Below are 20256 nucleotides of genomic sequence, written 5' to 3'. Positions count from 1 at the left end.
TCTATATTCTAGGAAACACCAAATTTGGGGGGAAAAAAGGGACTGCAATAAATAACTAAAGTAAAAACAGGTCTGTAGAATCTGGGGTGTGGGGTGGGAGGGGGGACGATGTAGAGTTGGTAGGAAGATTTTAAAGAAAGGTGTTAAACTTTCCCTCATTAAAAATCCTTTAGGGGCACCTGGGTGGCTCAGTTGGTTAAGCGTTCAACTCTTGATTTGGGCTCAGGTAGTGACCTCATTCATGGTTTGTGGGACCAAGCCCCGTGTCAGGCTCTTCACTAACAGTGCGGAGCCTGCTTGGAATTCTCTTTCTCGCCCTCTCTGCCCCTCCCCCACTCTCACACACAGGCACACCGACTCACTCCGAAAACAAATACACATAAAAACAAAAATCCCGGGCACCTGGGCAGCTCAGTTGGTTAAGCATCCGACTTTGGCTAAAGTCATGATCTCACTGTTCATGGGTTCGAGACCCATGTCAGGCTCTGTGCTGACAGCTTAGAACCTGGAGCCTACTTCGGATTCTGTGTCTGTGTGTGTCTCTCTCTGCCCCTCCCCGGCACCACGCGCACACTTTCTCTCTCAAAAATAAATAAAACGTTAAAAAAAATTTTTTTTTAAATCTTTTAGACAGGGGCACCTGGCTGGCTCAGTCAGTAGAGCTTCCCACTCTTGATCTGGGAGCCATAAGTTTAAGGTCCACATTGGGTGTAGAGATCACTTAAATAAATTTAAAAGTCTTTTTTGTTGTCGTTTTATTTATTTTTGAGAGAGAGAGAGAGAGATAGAGAGAGAGAGAGAGATAGAGAGAGAGAGAGACAGGGTACGAATGGAAGAGGGGCTGAGAGAGAGGGAGACACAGAATCTGAAGCAGGCTCCAGGCTCTGAGCCATCAGCACAGAGCCCAATGCGGGGCTTGAACCCACAAAACGTGAGATCATGACCTGAGCCGAGGTCAGATGCTTAACTGATTGAGCCACCCAGGCGCCTCCACTTAAAGTAAAAAAAAAAAAAAAAAAAATCTTTTTTAAGGAAAACCCTTTAGACAATGCCCTAGGGTACTCACTCCCTACTGTTTGCTAGGACCCCTTCCTTGTACAGCTCGTTCAATGGAACTCAGGCATTAATTAAAACTTCAAGGCTTAAGTCACATTTCAAAATTAAGAGCTCCAAATATAAAGTTGTTTTATGAGTTCAAAGTTGGCAGTCTACCCAAGAAATTACTTTTCAAATCACTGTGTTCTAATGCGTAGAACACCCTAATGATTGCAATTTAAAGTGCATTAGCTAGTTTTAATTTTATCTTGTAATAATGTGGGCTTGTGCTTCTTACAGCAATTGAAACCATTTCCTACATCAAGACAGGCCAGTAAAATAAGCTTTCCCCCCCAAAATAAAAACTAAAAATCAGACTGAAAAATTAAGTTACATCCTATAAAGAAAATGTCTTTCTATCGCATATAGCTGGATCTGAAATAAAACTACCCCAAGCATGTAGTTACCCCAAACAGGGTAAATATACCCTGTTTATTCGGTGTATCTATGTGACCAACACTGTGCCAGAGTGGAGCAAAGACACACGGTCCGCTGCATGGAAAACTCAAAAATTGCCGTGTCCTAGGGCTAACGTAGAACACGGTCCTGTAAATGTTGCTCCATGGAGAAGGATTTTGGTGAGCGGAGAGAAAATAAAGCTCATGTATGGTAGGCAAGAATGTAAAAGAACGTAATCCACACGGTTTATCCAAAAGAATTTGCTCATAAGCCACAGGAAGGCCACTCCTGTGGACAGGGGAGCTGTTCACAGGCTACACAGGTCTTTGCAACACAAATGGGCCACATTCTCACATTATCTTATGTGGAGAAAAATCAGATTCAACCCCAGATTTGTATGACCCAAGGGGAAAATGACACACCAGCATCCCCCACCCACAGAACACTATGCTTGGACACGCAACCAACCTGTGACCGCTTCTCCACATCATGCTCTGCCCTACCCCCCAACCCTCATCCACCTCCCCCCAGGATACCCCACTGGTATCTGGTTCAAGTACGGAAAGCAGTTCAGTGGGTCTGAGAAGACAGGTGAACATACCAGTAAGAGAGAACTTAGAAATGACTTTTGAAAGAATCTGGTTTCGAAGTTCACGGGTACAAAATTGAGTCCTCCACTCATCTTCTCTTGAAGACTAAGTATCCACAATACTCCTTTCACTCTCAAACTAAGTTGCTTTGTGAACGACAACGTTTTCAAACAACATCAGAACTGACACCTTTCAAAAACTAAATACAAGCTACAAACCTCAGTAACTTGGAGACTAATAAATTCACTTTCATCAAATGCCTCCCCCAGGCAGAGGAAATAAATAATGACCCCACAAGTTCACAAGAAAGCTGAAGGGACAGGCAAGTAACCAAATACAATACCAAGTAACAATTGCTCAGGGAGCTCAGAGGAAGTGTGCGGCCTCCGGAGCCGGCCGTCCCTGGTCCCTGCACCGTCCAGGGACGTAAGCAGGTCCCTCCGGCAGGTAACACTCCCACTGGGCCTTTCTGAAGGATGGGGGCCCGGGGTAGGGGGCTAGGAAGGCCGGGCAGGATGTGACCAAGAGATGCCAGGCATGGGAAGCTCGTGGCGCTAGGGCCTCGGAAAGGGAGAGCAGAATGTAGCATGTTTAGAGATTAAAAATTGGAAAATGGGCCTGAGTTGCCCCACATGCTGGGATGAAAGCGTTTGTGGACTTTACTCTTGGAACACACGGCGGCGTCCCGACAGCGACGGGGACACAGCTACGCTGCAAGTGGCTAAACGTTCCGCTACAAGATAAACGTGTACCTACAGCAAGCAACTCTTTAGCTACGTTTTCCAACACGTACGAGTTGCCGGCGGTTATTTCCCGCAAAAATGCTCCCCCCACTCTGGGCCCTTTTCAAAGTATTTACGCTTTCACTATGAATCTTCAAAAGTTACAGGCGTGTTCTCCATAGCAGAGACTTAAGGGAAAAGTCTCGGCTGGCAACTGCTTCCACTGATGATCCCACGCAGCCGTCTTCGGACCTGGAAGCCCACGTTTAACTGTACTCTCGCACAGCTGAAAGCAGCTCAAGTCCAAAAAAGTCCCGACGAACAATCACAGTCACGACCGACCAACTCATCTGCCGCTACTCTCTACACGAGACCTCGCCGCGGGACTCCGTGTCACCTGGCGAGTTCCTAAACACCACCTTCAAAGAACACACGTCCACCTCCCTAGTAAATCTTAGCTTCCCCCCTCGACGGATCGGAAGTGACAGCTCCAGAGCGGGGTCAGAGGAGCCCAAAGAGCGAGCGAGCGAGCGAGAATATCTCTCCGGGTCCAACGTGCTTCCACACCATTCCCGCAAGCTGGGTCCCGCTGTCACCTTGAAAACACGTCCCCCCCCCCCTCCCCGCCCCTCGCAGGTGGGAGCGACGCCGATACCCATCACCTGTGGGTGTGCAGAAGGACAACCGACACTCTGCGAGGACGGCCGGGGCCCGAGGGGGCCCGAGGCCGGCGCCGCTGTCGGCGGAGGAACGGGGAGGGGTGGGGGACGCGCCCCGGAGGCACCCTGAAACGAGGCTCGAGCCCAAACAAAAACAAGCCGAAGTGGAGCGCGGCAGAGGTAGCAGATTGGGCGAGCCCGATCACGGCTGCCCATTGGAGAAGAGGGAAAACAGAGTCCCCCAATCGCGAGCGGCGGGGCTGCTCCCCTCGTGCGGCCGCGGGCCGCCCCGGCGCTGCCCGGCCCCGCGCTGCCCGGCGGCCGCTACCGCTCCCTTCCGGCGGCGGCGCCCACTGCAGGGCCCGCGCCCCCGCCCGCCGCCGCCGCCGCCGCCGCCGCCCGGCCGCCCAGCCGCCGCCGCGCCCCTCCCCCGGCCGCCCCCCCCCCACCCCCGCGCCCCGGCCCCCCGGCCCCCGCCCGGCCCGGCGCCCCCGCTCCCGCCGGCCCGCCCCCAGCCCGCCGCCGTCGCCGCCGCCCGGCGCCCCCGCACGCCCGCGCCGCGCCTGCCCCCCCGCTCACCGCCGGGCGCTGCCCGCTCCTCCTCGGGGCGCGTCGCGGCCCCGCGGCCCGGCCGCCGCGCTGGGGGGGATCCGCGCTGCCGGGCGGCACTTTCCCGGCCCCCCAGAAAATTAATCACCAAAATATAATTCCCGAGAAAAATGGAGAGTAAAATCCAAGATGGCGGCGACTGCCGCCGCAGCACCGTCCGCTCCATCCGCTGCCGGGAAATAAGTCCCAGCCGCGGCCGGAGCCCCCCGCCCCCACCGCGCCGCGCCCCCGCGTCCCCGCGCCCGGCCTCACCTCGCCTCTCGCGCGGCCGCGGCGCTCCAGAGGCCGCCTCCGCCGGGGGTCCGCGTCCCGGGTCCTGGCGCCGCGCGCGCCGCCGCCGGTATCCGGGCGCCTTCACCTCATAGCCCCGGAGCCTCGCCTCTCGCGCCGCAGACGCGTCGCCGCCCCCGGTGAGCCGTCCGGACGCCGCCCGGGAACGGTGGAAGGACACGAAAAGGAGTGCCCTCGGCCGGGCGGAGGGACACCACGCCGCCTCGCGCCACCCCTGCCGCCTCTGTTGCTTTTACGGGCCTCGCGGGGGGGGGGGGGGGGGAGGCGGAGAAACACGGGCAGGAAACGAGTTCCTCGCTGGGTGCTCCCGGCGGCGGAGGGACAAAAAGCGAATTTTGAGGGAGCCCAGACGAGTCGTCCCCTCGCTTCGCCCGCGGCGGAGGGATCCGCGCTGAGGGTCGGCAGGGATCCCTCCGCCCCTCGCTGCCCTTTAAATCGCGGCTGGAGGCGGCGTCGCCGCGCGCCCCTCGGGCGCCACTCCGGCTCCGCGCCGTGTCGCGCGCGCTCGTCCCCTGCGAGGCCTGTGCGCCTGGTCCCCCGTGCGGGCCCTCCGCGCCGCTGCACCCGCCGGGGAACAGCTCCTGAGCCCGGGCGGGGGGCAGCGCCGAGGGACGGGCGGACGGGTGGGCGGGCTCGCTCCTCGCCCCCCGGGGTGCCGGTGGCGCCGAGGGGAGGTGGCCCCACGCAAGGCGATCTTCTTTGTTGTGAGAGTGGGTGTCGTCGGAGGCGGATACACCCTTAATGACCGCATGGGGAGCCTGAGCATCCCCACGCGTAGTGTGGGAGGGAGCGTGCACTCACCAGGCCGCTGGCTCCCCGGCGTCAGCAGGCCGGCCGTGTCTTGAGCACCTACTGTGTGCCTGCCCGGCTCGCCGTGAAACCGGGCCGCCGCCGCTTCCCTCCCCGCCGAAGGTGCGGCCCCCCGCCCCCCTCCCCGGGACCTCAGGCAGGTGCGCAGGATGCCGAGGCTCTGGCACACTCCAGGTGCCGCGCCGCGGTTAGAGGTCGAAGCACCGCCCTTCGGGCCCCGCAGCCTGAAAATAGTGGCTACAGAATTACAGTAACGAGAGTGGCACGTATACGGTCTTTACTGCCCAGTGGGCACCTCGCTCGGGGCTTTGATGCCCTGTCTCGCGGACTCTCCACCGCAACCCCCAGGAGGTGGGGACTGGGGCGGTTCTCGCTGACGCTGGAAACTAAGGCGCAGCGGGTAGGCGACCCCGAAGACAGCTAGTCCGGGCGTGAGCCGGAGCCCTTCTCCGGTACTCCGGTGAAGAATGTGGACCTCAAGAAGGCCATTGGCCACGCAGGGGGCAAACGCACGGAGGGGGTGCCTGAAGGTGTCCCCCTGGGCGGCGGAGACCCGAAGGGTGGGTTGGGGTGTGTTAGGGAAAGGGGGCGATTAGGAATCGTGGGGCCAACAAGTTCAAAGGCTTGGCGGGGAGGGGAGAGGCGGGAAGAGGCTCTGGCCTCTGGAACTGAGGGAAGCCCAGCCTAGCTCCTACAGGGACAGGTTGGCAGGGCAGGTGGATAGACGGATCCCAGGAAGAGCCCCGTGTCTGCCTTGGTTTCCCCTGCACCCCCAGAGCCTGGCGCAGAAGAGGCACACCATAACAGATGATTCAGTGGATGGCCCCGAGGGCTGTGGGCCAACTAACACAGGTGCTTACGTCATTTTCCCTCCTTGACCTTGAGTGGTAGACACCATGCTTATTATTCCTTCCACAGATGGGAAACTGAGGCACAGTGATTTACCAAGAGCCTGTGTGTAACAGGCAGAGGCAGGTCTAGATGTTCAAAACCAAAGCTCCTCCCACTGCCAGCACCTTCCTGCCCCACTTCCCCCTCCGGAGGCCAACTGGGCTTTGGGGGGGGGGGTGGGGGCGGGGTGGCCGAGAGTGTGGGCAGAGTCTCACCACCCCTCAAGTAAAGCAGACCCGGGCCCATAGCCCGGATTCTACTGGATCAGAATTCACCTTGCCATGGTCCCCTCTGCAGACACAGCTAACAAACGATGACTTGGGTTTTGTTGTTAGTTTCCGATTTGTCATTAAACTTTCTTTCTGAGATTTTCATAGTGCTTGCTTCCAAATACTCAAGTTACATTCCAGAAACACTGAGATTGCCTTGGCCACCCCTCCCCCACCGGATGCCCACAGGAGGCGTGTACACCAGGGAAAGGGTGGACCATCTGCCTGCAATGGGCAGCCGCAGCCCCGTGTGGGTCTTGGTGCCCAGGCCCCAAGTCCAACCATGCCTGAGCAGCTCTAAACAACCCTGAACACAAGTGTCCTCCCCACGCCAAGCTTCCAGAGTTCACCCCAACACAGACCCCCGGGACTGACGCTCAAACCCCCACCCCTATAAAGCCCCCCGGACCCCCAAGATGCTGGCACCTCCATTTATTCATGGCCCAGGGCCAGGCCAAGTGTTCTGGGCAGTGACTTGCAAGGGAGCAGGCCAGGCTCACAGCCTGGCAGGAGAGCTGGGTGGGTAGACCCAAGCACAGCGTCCTCTCAGGCTCCCTAGTTCTGGATGCATCCCTCCCTCCATCCCTTCCACCCCACCCCCGCATTGCTGGCTGCTCTCCCAGCCTCAGGGGTGGCTCGGGGGTGGGCCAGAGTTCTTGGCACAGCTTAGATGGGGCTCAGGACCTTGATGAAGCCATGATAAAGGGAGGCCAGGGCTAAGCTGGGCAGAGGGCACAGCCTGGGGCAGTCCTCCTGGGGGAGACTGGAAATTTGACTTCCCTACAGTGAGCATGGCCAGCTGGAGACCTCCTGCTGCCAGCTGGCAGGGGAGGGGTGGACGGGGGACAGGAAGTCGTGTGGCCAGACACCTGCCCAGCCCCCATGTGATAGGAGGCACTGGCATTTACACCGCGAAGCCTCTGGATGCCCCAGAGTGGAAGTGCTAAGCCACAGAGGCAGGGGGGCCCCCACCAGGCCTGGACAGATGGAAAGATATTAACAACTCCAAAGAAAGACTGAGTTGGCGGAAGGGGCCCGGCCAGCCCCGGAAGCTCCGGGAGTGCCGGCCCAGCCCCGAGCTGACCTGGGAGTGGCACCCTTGCCAGGGCACTGGCTGAGGCCACAGAGCCTGTTCCGGTCCTCCCAGCAGGGCCCCGGGGCACTCCAGAGACCCGGTCTGGTCCCACCAACCCTGCATCACTCTCCAGTTTCCCCTCTTCGAATGCCGGGTTCACCCAGCGACTGGCTGGCAGGGATTTGCTTAGTGGAATCTTGTGTCCACAGGGAGGGCCTGCAGGTCAGGCTGACCCCAGAATTCCAGGCTGGGTGGCGGTGGCTTCTTGTAAATTGATGTGTTGACTTTTGAGCTCTGCATATGAGTCTCACCAGTCCCCCACCCCTACCCAGAAGACAGGTCTGTCCTGATGAGAGCAGGTGTCCAAGACCAGCAGGAGAAGGACAGGGAGCATACCCAGGACCATCCTGGTGACCCTGTTGGATGGCTGCTGGCTCCCCGGCCAGCTGCCTAAGCACCACTAGGCCCCCTGCCCCATCCCTGCCTTCCACCTGCCCTCACACCGCTCACCTCTCCTTTGCCAGATGAGGAGACGGAGCCTCTGAAAGACCAGGTGACCTGCCCACGGCCACATAGTCAACAGCAACAAGACTTTACAGCAGCTTCGACCAGGGGCACAGGTCTGACCTGGATTTGAACCCCAGCTCTGCAGCTTACCAGCCATGTGATTTGGGGCAAACGATGCAGCCGGTCTACACCCCATCCCTTCACCTGTGAAACGTGCCGGTCCTTGGTCTGCCCAGATCTCACTCGTATCTTTAAAATCGTCCATACGCTGGGGCGCCTGGGTGGCTCAGTCGGTTAACCGTCTGAGTTCAGCTCAGGTCATGACCTCGCAGTCTGTGGGTTCGAGCCCCGCGTCGGGCTCTGTGCCGACAGCTCAGAGCCTGGAGACTGTTTCAGATTCTGTGTCTCCCTTTCTCTCTGCCCCTCCCCCACTTGCACTCTATCTCCCTCTGCCTCAAAAATAAATAAACATTAAAAAAATTGTTTTACTTAAATCATCCACATACTTCACACCCAAATTCTGCTCTCCAGCCTGGCCGCCGCCTCTGAACTCCTGACTCCACCGCTTAGGTGTTTAACGGGCATTTCACGTATAGCTTGGCTAAAACTGAACACACGCAGCCACGCACGCGCACGCCGGCACCTGGGTGTCCTGGGATTCATGTCCACCTGGGACACTCAGGCCCCAGGTACAGCCTTGGGCCCCTGAGGGATGGTGCTCTTTCGGGTCCCCACCTCCAACAAAAAGATCGACTGTGACGACCCCTGTCCTCACACATGCTTAGAAGAAAACAGAAAGGAGCAATGGGCGGCTGAAAATCTGGCGTCCTCAAGGGCAGGAGAGCATAATCTTACTATTCTTTTAATAATTTCAAATGTATAGGAAGTTTCTGAAGATAGCAACAAAGAATTATTTTTCCTGAACTGTCTATAAGTCGCTACCCAGATGCTCCGCGCCCTCAGAGCACATTAGGGTGTATTTCCTTCCAACTGAGATATCCTCCTACAAAACCAGACCACGGTGATCAAAGTCAAGAGGCTACATCGATAGGTTGCTGCCGTTCAATCTTCGGATCACATTCAGATCTTCCCAATGGCAACAATAATGTCCTTTATAGCAAGGGGACTCATCCAGGATCTGAGTTCCCACGGTTGTCAAATCTCTTCAACTTCCTTCTGGAACATTCCACACTTCTTTCTGTAACCTGCATGCCTTTGGCACTCCTGAAGGTTACGGGCCAGTTATTTTGTAGCTCGTCCTTCAGTTTAGGTTTCTCAGATGGTTCCTTATGGTTTGGTTAAGGTCAGGTGTCCTGGGTGGGAATGATGCAGGAGGGAGGCTGTGTTCTCATTGCGTCCCATCAGGTGGTGGAGGGTTTCCATTTGCCCGGTAGCTGATGACGTCCGCTCCGGTCACCTGATGAAGGGATAGCTGTCAAGCTTCCCCACTGGAGAGTCACTTGTTTTCCGTTTGAACTAAGTAAGGATTCTGTGGAGAGGTACTTTAAGGGGATGCAAAGATTCTGTTCCTCATCAAACTTCCAACGTGTTAATATGTATCGGTATAGACTTATGGGTTCCTGTTTTTTTCAATAGGTTGTAATCTGTTCCCCCTCTCCCTTTCTGTCTTCCTCCTCTCTTCAAATATTTTTGTGGCATCTTAATTTATAGGCGCCCGAAACTGATAACAGCACAAACGCCAATCAACAAAAGAATGGGGACAAACTGTGGTCTATCTATGTGATGAAAACCTACTGAGAAATAATATTGAATGAGTTACAACACGGATGAATTTCAAAAAACATTTATGTTGAGGTAATAGAAGCCAGAAACCATAGAGTAGAAATTGATGTCAAATACGTGGGGTCCCAGAAAACAACAACAACAAAAACAAATCTATGGGGATAGAAATCTGAAGAGTCATTTGCCTCTGGGCAGGTGGGAGAAACTTCCGGTGTGATGGAAACATTCTATATCCAGGGCGCTTTGGTGGCTCAGTTGGTTAAGCGTCTGACTTCGGCTCAAGTCATGATCTTGCAGTTTGTGAATTTGAGCCCCACGTCGGGCTCTGTGCTGGCAGCTCAGAGCCTGGAGCCTGTTTCAGATTCTGTGTCTCCCTCTCTCTCGGCCCCTCCCCTGCTCGCTCACGCTCTCTCTCTCTCTCTCTTTCTTTCTCCAAAATAAATGAACGTTTAAAACAATTTGTTTTAATTAAAAAACAAAATTCTATATCCAAGGGTGGTTACCTGGGAAGGAAGGCTGTGAAATCTCTCAAGCTGGATGTCTAAATTCTGTACAAATTACTCCATGTAAATTATACTCTCAAAAAAGGGGGGAGGGGGGGGCGGCTGGGTGGGTCAGTCGGTTAAGCGTCCGACTTCAGCTCAGGTCACAATCTCGTGGTCTGTGAGTTCGAGCCCCGCATCGGGCTCTGGGCTGATGGCTCAGAGCCTGGAGCCTGCTTCCGATTCTATGTCTCCCTCTCTCTCTGCCCCTCCCCCGTTCATGCTCTGTCTCTCTCTCTGTCTCAAAAATAAATAAACGTTAAAAAAAATTAAAAAAAAAAAAAGGGAGGGGATTCTGGGGGCGGGGGGAGTCAATTGAGCGGGCCACTGCTCAAGGAAAACTTCTCCAGTTTTTCCATGACTTGTCCTGCAACTGAGTACATTCTGCAAAATAGTGTTTCCTTGGGTGTTTCCCAGACGTCGCTTCTGAGAATGACCCAGGTTCAATGCGCAGGCTCAGGGTCCAAAGTGCAGGTGAGGGAAGATCCTCCCTCCTCCCCCTGCTCCTCCCTCTGAGCACAGTGCTGGCTATTGCTGGGGGTTAAGTGACGGGGGGCAGGGAAACTGCTCCTGCTCCTAAGAGACTTGATGGAAGCTTCCACCACCCGGTGAGCTTCCCCGCCGCAGGCCCTCGGGCGTCTCCCAGCTGCTGTCTGGCCTAGACTGGACTCGAAGCCTCCAGCCAATTTTCAGTTGCCCTTGGCTTTCCTGGCCAGGGTATTGTATCCTGCGTGAGGCATCAGGGTTTTCTCTATTTCATCGCCCTTAATTCCCTCATCATTCCTCACAGATACGCTTTGGGCTATTGGCTTTTCCCTCGGTAAATTCCTAGGGCGGGTGTTTTCGGAATCAAAAGTAGAGATGATTTTCCTCTAGAGCACTCTGGGTGGCCAGGCAGAGAAGGGGAATGGGGCCGAGGCCCCGGGCATTCAGAGTGGAGACCCTGACTTCAGAGTTAGGGGCCCCTTGGAGGTTCGAGAAAGTCTTAGGGTAGAGAAGGGAGCTAGCTCACCAAGGGGGAAAGAAGGGGCTTTGACTCTCTCACTGTGAGATCATTTTTTTTTTTTTAATTTTTCTTCTTTAGCAATCGCTACATCTAACGTGGGTCTCGAACTCATGACTCTGAGATCGAGAGTCACATGCTCTTTCGACTGAGTCAGCCAGGCGTCCCTGTGAGATCATTCTTGGTCTTTAATCAAAGAGTAAAAGAGAGGCCCCTGGGTGGCTCAGTCAGTTCAGTGTCTGACTCTTGACTTCAGCTCAGGTCATGATCTCATGGTTTGCGAGATCGAGCCCCATGTCAGCGCAGAGCCTGCTTGGGATTTTCTCTCTCCCTTACTCTGCTCCTCCCTTGCTTGTGCGCTCTCTCTCTCTCTCTCAAAATAAATAAATAAACCCCCCCCAAAAAAAAGAAAGAAATGTGACAAGTCCCCAGTGAGCTAACTGAAAGAATAAGCGACAAAGAGAATCTTTCTTTGTCCCCTCAATCCACAAGCATAAAATCTACTCCCCAGCCCCCAGGCGTTGCCCCCGGAGGTGCCCAGGCCTTGGCAAGGACCCTCAGGAGACAGAACCTTCTGTGACCCAGACTAGAGCTCAGTTTGGGGCGTGAGTTGGCCTGAGCCAGCTGGGGGAACCAGCAAGAACTTTCTGGAGAGAAGGAGGTCTCTAGGGGAAGGCCAAGTGAACATGCTGATACATCCAGCGGGTGTGGGGCAAATGCGCCCCAGGGTGTTACACGCAGTGGCTCGGCAGGCCGGGCACAGGTTCCACCCACACTCCTAGCGCCACCCTCGGCAGCCGCGGCCACACTCTGGTCCAGGTCCCTGGCCTCCTGCATCTGTGGCTGTGGAGGTAGAACTGGTTGTACGGGATCTCGATCCAGCCTGATCCCAGGCACAGACTCTTCGTAGGGTAGACCTCTTTCCGCCAAGCAAAGGAGAATCTTTCGATCTGGAAAGGGCTCGGCTCAGAGGGAGGTGACTGTCTTCCTCATTTGTATTCGTTTCCTGTGGCTTGAAACAACAGAAAATTATTCTCTCACAGTCTGCAGGCCAGAAGTCCAAAATCAAGGTGTGGGCAGGGTGCTCCCTCTGGGAGCCCTAGGAGAGGATCCTTCCTGTCTCTTCCAGCTGCTGGGGGCTCCTTGCCTCTTGGCTGCGTGCCTCCAGCCTCTGCCTCTGTCTCTGCACGGCTCCTCCCCCATGTGTCTCTCTGTGTCAAATCCCCCTTACCTCTCTTTTATGGCAGTTGTCATTGGATTTAGGGCCCACCGAGAGCATCCAGAATGATCTATCTCCCCTAGAGAGCCTTAATTAAAATTATATCTGCAAAGATGCTTTTTCCAAATGAAGTCACGTTTGCAGTGACACAGACATATCTTTTGCGGGGGAGGGGGCGCCAGTCAACAAAACTCCATCATTATCTTTTTTGATGCCTGCATTGTCCCCAATTGGGCCGATGGGAACCAATTCACACTGGCTTTGGCCCCATTTTATACGCCTCTGTTGTTCTTTGAGCCTCTGCCCCAGGAGCAGTCATTTCTTCAAGGAGCAGCCAAGCTCTGGGTCCCAGGCACGCCCAGGGCCACGGAGCTGCTCCCTGGCCCTCTCGATGGACCCAGCCACAGACCACGCATGTCTGTGTATGCGTCTGTACATAAATATGACATACATTGGCATATACGTAATCTGCACACACATTGACATCTATATTTCTTTACCTAAAAATGTATAAACGCAGATTTCAATCTAATTCCAATACAGAACTATAGGTTCATTTTCATTTTTCTCCCTTTCCGTGTTTGTGACTCCCTTCACCAACAGTTAGGATCCGTGGCTACTGTCTTTGTCTGAGCTGCCAAAATACAATACCACAGGCTAGGAGGCTTAAACAACAGACATTTATAAACAACATCTATTTCTCACGATTCTAGAAGCTGGGAAATCCAAATCAAGGTGCGAGCAGACTGCGTGACCCTGCGTGAGGACCTGCTTCCTGGTTCACAGTCGGCCATTTTCTTGCTGTATCCTCACTCAGCAGAGGGGACGAGGGAGCTCTCTGGGGTCTCTTGTAGGAGGGCACTGATTCCATTCATGAGGCCTCCTCCCTCACGTCCTGGTCGCCTCCCCAAAGCCCCACGTCCCGATGCCATCACTCTGGGTATGAGGTTTCTGTATATGAATTTGGGGAGGGGGGGGTCACAGACGTTCGGTCGTTACTTACTTTGGTTGCCCCAGATTTGGCCAGTGGAAACCCCTTCAAGATGGCACCTGCCCCTTTGGACATGTTCCTGTTATTCTTAGAATACTTCTTACTTTGTGAAGTCACGAGAAATCTTAGGATCAACTTGTACTTTCCCTGCCCCGCTCCTTGAACCAGTCATTTCTGTAAGAAGAGCTGCTTTCTGTTGGTGGAGAATGGATTTAGAAAGCAAGGCCTTGGTGCCAGGCAGGTTCATTTCCCCTGGTGTGTCATTGTTTCTAGGCTATCTTAGCTTCTAGGCTTATCTTACATGGCAGAAAATATACGGGAGTCACAGAACACACAGACATACACCTACATATTTCACATATAACTATTATTGTTTCTACACAGTCTGTCAGTCAAAAACGATGGCGGCTCAGTCGGGTAAGCGTCTGACTTCAGCTCAGGTCACGATCTTACGGTTGGTGAGTTCGAGCCCCGCGTCGGGCTCTGCGCTGACAGCTCAGAGCCTGGAGCCTGCTTTGGGTTCTGTGTCTCCCTCTCTCTCTGCCCCACCTCTGCTTGTGCTGTCTCTGTTTTTCAAAAAACCAGACCAAACAAAAAAACCCGATGAGTTCATCTCCCTTCCCCAATGGTGAGAGGCCTGACTCCCATTCACCTCAATCGATGTACTCATTATTTGCTCAAGTCTAAAAGACACAGAAGGCAGCTTCAAAATTACCGACCCACTCTACCATAGAAAGCAACCCTGTTAACAGGAGTTCAATGTCTGTTTCTGTGATTCGTTCAGGTTGTTGGATGCATGAGGGGTTTGCTCCTTTTTTTTTTTAACAAGTTTATTTTTTTCAAGTAGATTCTACACGTAACACGGGGTCCCAGCTCAGGACCTGGGATCAAGAGCCATTTGCGCCACCAACCGAGCCGGCCAGGCGCCCCGGGGGTTTGCTGAGTTTTATTGCTGAGAAGTGATTTCTTGCCATGCCTACGGCGAGTAGATTCCATGACTCGTCCGCCTCTCCCCCGGCGGTGGACTTTTGGATTGCCTCCGGTTTGGGGTGCCGTGAATGCAACCACCAGGAGCATTCGCGCACAGGTCCTTTTGTGGGGACATATTTTCACTTCTCTTGGGTAGATATCTCTGAGTAGAATGACTGCGTCAAAGGGTAGGTGTGTGTTTAATTATGAGACACCGCCACACCTTTCCCCAAGGGACGGCACGGTCCTCCACCCCCACCGGCACAGTGGGAAGGTTCTGTTGTCTCGCATCCTCACCTGCATTTGATATGATACTGTCGGTCTTTTTAGTTTGGGTCTGTCCATTTTAGGGGGTGTGGAATAATGTTTCATTGTGCTCATAGTTTGCATTTCTCCGATGACTAAGGGTGCCGAGCATTCTTTTTACGAGCTCATTGTCCATTGTGTATCTTCCTTTGGCAAAGTGTCTGTTCCAATCTTTGGCCAACTGTTTAACTGGATTTTGTCTTATCGTTAGTGAGTTATAAGCATTCTTTATTTATGTGGATACAAGTTTACCTGTGTGTGTGTGAACCACCTTATTCTAAAAACTTGGACAAGTTAGATGAGATGGGCGTATTTCTGGAAAGACAAAGTACTATGGACAACAAAGAAGAAATAAAAAATTGAATAGCCCAATACGTGTACCTATCAAAGTAATCAAATTCATTATGAAAAACTTTGTCCGGGTGCCTGGGTGACTCTGTCAGTTAAGCGTCCGACTTCGGCTCAGGTCATGATCTCAGGGTCTGTGAGTTCGAACCCCGCGTCGGGCTCTGTGCTGACAGCTCGGAGCCTGGAGCCCGGTTCGGATTCTGTGTCTCCCTCTCTCTGACCCTCCCCCTCTAGTACTCTGTCTCTGTCTCTGTCTTAAAACTAAAATAAACACACACACACACACACACACACACACACACACAAAGAAAAACTCTGTCTCTCGTTCTCTTTCTTTCTCACACACACACACTCACACACATGCACACTCTCCAGGCCTAGATGTCTTCACTGGTCCATTCTAGTGTTTATTTAAGGGAGAAATAGTATAAGTCTCATACAAACTGTTTCAGAACACAGAAGAGAAGGGAATACCTTCCAACTCATTCGGTAAACCTAGCTCCATCCCAATGCCCACATCTGACAAAGACGTTGCAAGAAAATAAAACAGCACACCATCTTTCATGACACGCGGGCAAATATTCTTTCCATTTAGAAAACGAATTTATTTAAATATAAGGCCAAAGTGTTTAAGGCCATCAACAGGAAAATGGGCAACATCCCTGGCAGGGAAAGGGGCATATTTAGTGGAAAGAGCCCTGCCGTCGCTGATGCTCGGAACTGGATGCCAGAAATTCCACCGCTGTGGTCCCCTCCCCCAGCCCAGCGGTGGTGGGGGAAGGGGGTGAGGCCACAGTGCGGATGAGAGTGGGGACCGAGGCCTGGCTTCGAACTCCTCACCCTCTAGTCACTCCAGTAAGGAAGAGATGTGCTCTGCATTCATCCCTTCATTACACAAATATTTACGGACCGTCTCCTTTCTGCCAGGACCTACGCTAAGTAAGGGCTAGGGACAAAGTGACTCTTGCTGTCATCGTGCTTCCAGTCTCCTGGATGAGACAGAGCCAAGGCGAAAAGACCCTTGGGGAGAAGGAGGGAGGCAGGGTGGGGCCGAGGAGGGTGGGGCCGAGGAAGAGAACTGTTTCAGAAGCAGCCACAGCCCAGCTCCACCCGGGGCCTCCTGGGACCTCAGCGGGCACAGGTACCAGGCCCTCCCAGGCCAGCCCTGGCTGCTCTCCTGCAGGTGTGGCCGCTCCTCCTCCAGGAAGCCTTTGTCCCCCCATCTCAAACAGTCCAGAGCCAGCGTTGAAGACACCTGGTCATTGGCACCCTGCTGGGACCTGGGAGGGCAGGCTCCAGGCAGAAGGCAGGTGGCAGGTCGTGGAAAGAGATACTGGCTTCATTCCCCTGGGTGCTGGCCACCAGGGAGCTCAGGAGGACGAAAGGGCCTCAGGGAAACAGAGCCAGCCCATCTCCTGGCCTTGAGGGAGGGCTCTTCCGTGCAAATATTCTTAATAATATATATTAGCAAAATAAACCCAGCGATATGCACGAAAGATAAAACCACATGATGGCAGGGGTGCCTGGATGGCTTCATCTGTTAAGCATCCAACTCTTGATTTCAGCTCAGGTCGTGAACTCACGGTTGTGAGATCCAGCCCTGCGTGGGGCTCCTTGCTGGGTGAAGAGTCTGCTTGAGAATCTCCTCCCTCTCCCTCTGCCCTTCTATCCCCCCACCATCTCAAATTTAAAAAATAATAATAAAAACAAAAAAACCCACAGCTGATATCACACTTCATGGTTAAAGAGCATTAGGCTTTCTGCCTGGATGGGGAACACACTGGCTACATTTACGCCCACACTTCTGCTCAACACATACCCCAGGGCCTGACCAGTGCAATAAGGTAAGAGAGAAACTTAAACAAAAACTTTTAACTTTTATTTATTTTTGAGAGACCGAGCATGAGCTGGGGGAGGAGCAGAGAGAGAGGGAGACATAGAATCCCAGGCAGGTTCCAGGCTAGCTGTCAGCACAGAGCCCGACCCGCGTCTCAAACCCAGGAACCGTGAGATCATGACCTGAGCTGAAGTCAGACGCTCAACCGACTGAGCCACCCAGGCACTCCAAGAGAAAAATTTTAAAGCATAAAGATTAGAAAGGAAGAAGTAACCGTCCCTGCTAGTAGATAGCATGATTATTTACATAGTATATCACATAATAACAACTTGTTAGTAGAACTAATGCATGAATTTAGAGAAGTCACAGAACACAAGGTCAGTCTAAAAAAATCAAGCGTATTATTCTAAACCAACAACAAACTGGAAAAAGAAATTTTAAAAACAATTTCATTTACAACAGCATTTAATCCTTAGGGCTAAGTTTCACAAACGCTATGCAAGACCTCCATGTTAAAAATTGCCAGACGTGTCTTAGAGAAACAAAGGAAGACCCAATTAAATGGAGAGAGATATCCTCTCTATGGATTAGACGAGAACAAAAGACTCCGTTTAAAAAATGGACAACAAATCTGGGGCGCCTGGGTGGCTCAGTCGGTTAAGCGTCCGACTTCGGCTCAGGTCACGATCTCATGGTCTGTGGGTTCGAGCCCCGCGTCGGGCTCTGGGCTGATGGCTCAGAGCCTGGAGCCTGCTTCCGATTCTGTGTCTCCCTCTCTCCCTGCCCCTCCCCATTCATGCTCTGTCTCTCTCTGTCTCAAAAATAAATAAAAACGTTAAAAAAAAATAAAAAAAATTAAAAAATGGACAACAAATCTGGGGCGCCTGGGTGGCTCAGTCGGTTAAGCGTCAGACTTCCGCTCAGGTCATGATCTCACGGTCTGTGAGTTCAGGCTCCGCGTCGGGCTCTGTGCTGACAGCTCGGAGCCTGGCGCCTGCTTCCGATTCTGTGTCTCCCTCTCTCTTGGCCCCTCCCCCGCGCTCTCTCTCTCTCTCTCTCTCTCTCTCAAAAATAGACAAAACATCAAAAAACATTTTTTTACAGAAATGACCAAGATGGCATGCAACAGGTATAAGGATAAAGAGACTGTGGTACGTCCAGAAAATGGAATATTCTTCAGTGATCAAAAGAAATGAACTATTAAGCCACAAAAGGATATGGAGGAACTTTAAATGTATATTGCTACGTGAAAGAAGCCAACGAGCAAAGACCACATACTATGAGATTCCAACTGTAAGACATTCTAGAAAAGATTAAATGGTAGAGGCAGTGAAAATTTCCGTGGTTTCCAGGGAATTGGGGGGGGGGGAGGGGTGCAGGCAGAGCAAAGGGACTTCTGGGATGTGCAGCTGTTCTGTGTGCCACAGTGACGGTGGATTCATAGAATGCGCCACACCCATGCGGAAGCTTAACGTAAAATATGGGCTTCAGTTAGCAATAATGTGTCAACGTTGGTTGATTGATGAGTGCAACAAATGTGCCCCACGATCGCACGATGTCAGTGATACAGGAAACTCTGGGGGTGGGGCGGGCGGTATACGGGAACTTTTGTATTGTCAATTTTTCTGTAGCTCTAAAACTGTTCTAGGAGAAAGTCGAGGGGCGCCTGGGTGGCTCAGCCCGTTAAGCGTCCGACTTCAGCGCAAGTCACGATCTCACGGTTGGCGAGTTTGAGTCCCCCATGGGGCTCTGTGCGGACAGCTCGGAGCCTGGAGCCTGCTTCGCATTCTGTGTCTCCTTCTCTCTGCCCCTCCCCTGCTCATGCTCTGTCTCTGTCTGTCTCTCTCTCTCTCAAAAATAAATAAAACATTTTAAAAAAATTAAAAAAAAAAAAAAAAGAAAGTCGATTCGTTTAAAAAACCAACTGAACAGAGGATTTGAGTTTGCTGATCACAAACGCCTTTTGTACCCTGCTGGGCTCCTGAATTAGTGTCACGTGCGCGAGGCAGGCCTCGGTTGGCTACCTGATGCTGCGTTCCAGGCCGAATGGAACAAGCTGGACTAGAGAGAGAAGAGAGCAGCTCTGCAGGGAAAGGCAGAAAGTCGAGGCGGGGTAGCGGCGTGTCCAGACAGAGCTTGGAGAAGAGCCGTTTTCGTTACTTTGTCTTTCCAGTCTCCTGTTGCTAACTCTGGGGCGGGCTAGCAGGCCTTCCTGCCCGTGGGTTCCATATGACATCCGTGAAGTGGGACAGCATGATATCAACCTCGAAGGAAAACTGGGGGGACTCGGGGGCAGTGGTGTTGGCATTCAGTGAATGTCAGCTCTGACTCAGTCACCGTTGTTCCACCTTCAAGTCGTTCCGATAAGGTCCCCACCTTGGGCCCTACCTGTTTTTAATTTTTATGTTTGAGAGAGAGATAGAGAGATAGAGAGAGAGACAGAGCACAAGCGGGGGGAGGGGCAGAGAGAGGGGGAGACCCAGAACCCGAAGCAGGTTCCGGGCTCTGAGCTGTCAGCACGGAGCTCGATGCGGGGCTTGAACCTATGAGCCGCGAGATCGTGACCTGAGCCGAAGTCGGATGCTTCACTGACGGAGCCGCCCAGGCACCCCGTGAAATTTTTTGTATTATAAGTAAAAGAGGCTTGACGACGACGAGAATGTTCACCAAGGAGTGGCTGAGCTGGTTGGCCATGGGCTACAAGCCCGAGAAAGAGGATAGAAGATCAGATTGAGGGGTTCTGGGTCCGGCCGAAATGGCTCCAGGGGAGTCTATGCAGGCTTCCGCAGGGTCTCTCAGTCTTGGCTCTCTTGACATCTGCAGCCAAAGGGTTCGTTGTCCCGGGATCTGTCCTGCATCTTGTAGGATGATTAGCAGCATCCCACCCACCACTGTCCCTGGTGGTGACAAAAATGTCTCCAGACATGGCCAAACGCCCTCTGGGGACAGCATCACCCCCGTGGAAGAGCCACTGAGAGGGGCTGGTCTGAGTCCCACAGTTCCTGGTGGCAGGAAGATCCCGGCGCGGCCATGGGAGTGGGCGGCCGGACCAGAGGCAGGAAGAGAACCCACGAGGTAAAGGGGTCAAAGGATCAGGAAGCTACCAGGTTCCGGCAAGAAGGTGCCGTGAGGTCACCTGAAAACTTCTCTGCTCACAAACACCCAAGATCGTTTCTAATGCACGGCTGAGCTTGTTTGCTTGCTTTTAATCGAACATCATTTTGTTGGGGTTGGTTTTGGTAGACGCTTCTGGGAGGTTTCCCACGTGTGTCCCACCGCAGTGAGCGTGTGGAGCTGTCCCCCTGCCCCCGCGTTCCTCATGTTGCCTGTTCAGAGTCAAGCCGTGCCCTAACCCCTGGCAACCGCTGGCCTGTTCTCCAT

The 20256-nt window shown here is 53.4% G+C and overlaps 1 protein-coding gene across 7 annotated transcripts in view; it reads right to left on the bottom strand.

Annotated features, from left to right (window-relative positions):
• The window catches only part of KMT5B (lysine methyltransferase 5B), a 56361-nt gene extending 51790 nt beyond the window's left edge, over nucleotides 1–4571 (bottom strand). For 3 of the 7 annotated variants that reach the window (XM_060607462.3, XM_060607465.3, XM_060607466.3), the window contains exon 1: nucleotides 4327–4571. Coding sequence is in view for 2 of the 7 variants with exons in the window: in XM_060607464.3 (XP_060463447.3) it covers nucleotides 4045–4240 (196 nt within the window). In the remaining 5 variants the exon portion in view is untranslated. Of the gene's footprint in view, nucleotides 1–3468; nucleotides 3687–4044; nucleotides 4255–4326 lie in introns of those variants that run through there. The other 4 variants (XM_060607464.3, XM_060607461.3, XM_060607463.3 and 1 more) reach the window with 4 other exon arrangements.
• Nucleotides 4572–20256: the final 15685 nt, after the last annotated feature.

Source organism: Panthera onca, chromosome D1, assembly GCF_046562875.1.
Source record: "Panthera onca isolate mPanOnc1 chromosome D1, mPanOnc1 haplotype 2, whole genome shotgun sequence".
NCBI classification, from domain to species: Eukaryota; Metazoa; Chordata; class Mammalia; order Carnivora; family Felidae; genus Panthera; species Panthera onca.
The sequence above is the reverse complement of the archived record's forward strand: the minus strand, read 5'-3'. Positions and strand labels throughout refer to the sequence as shown.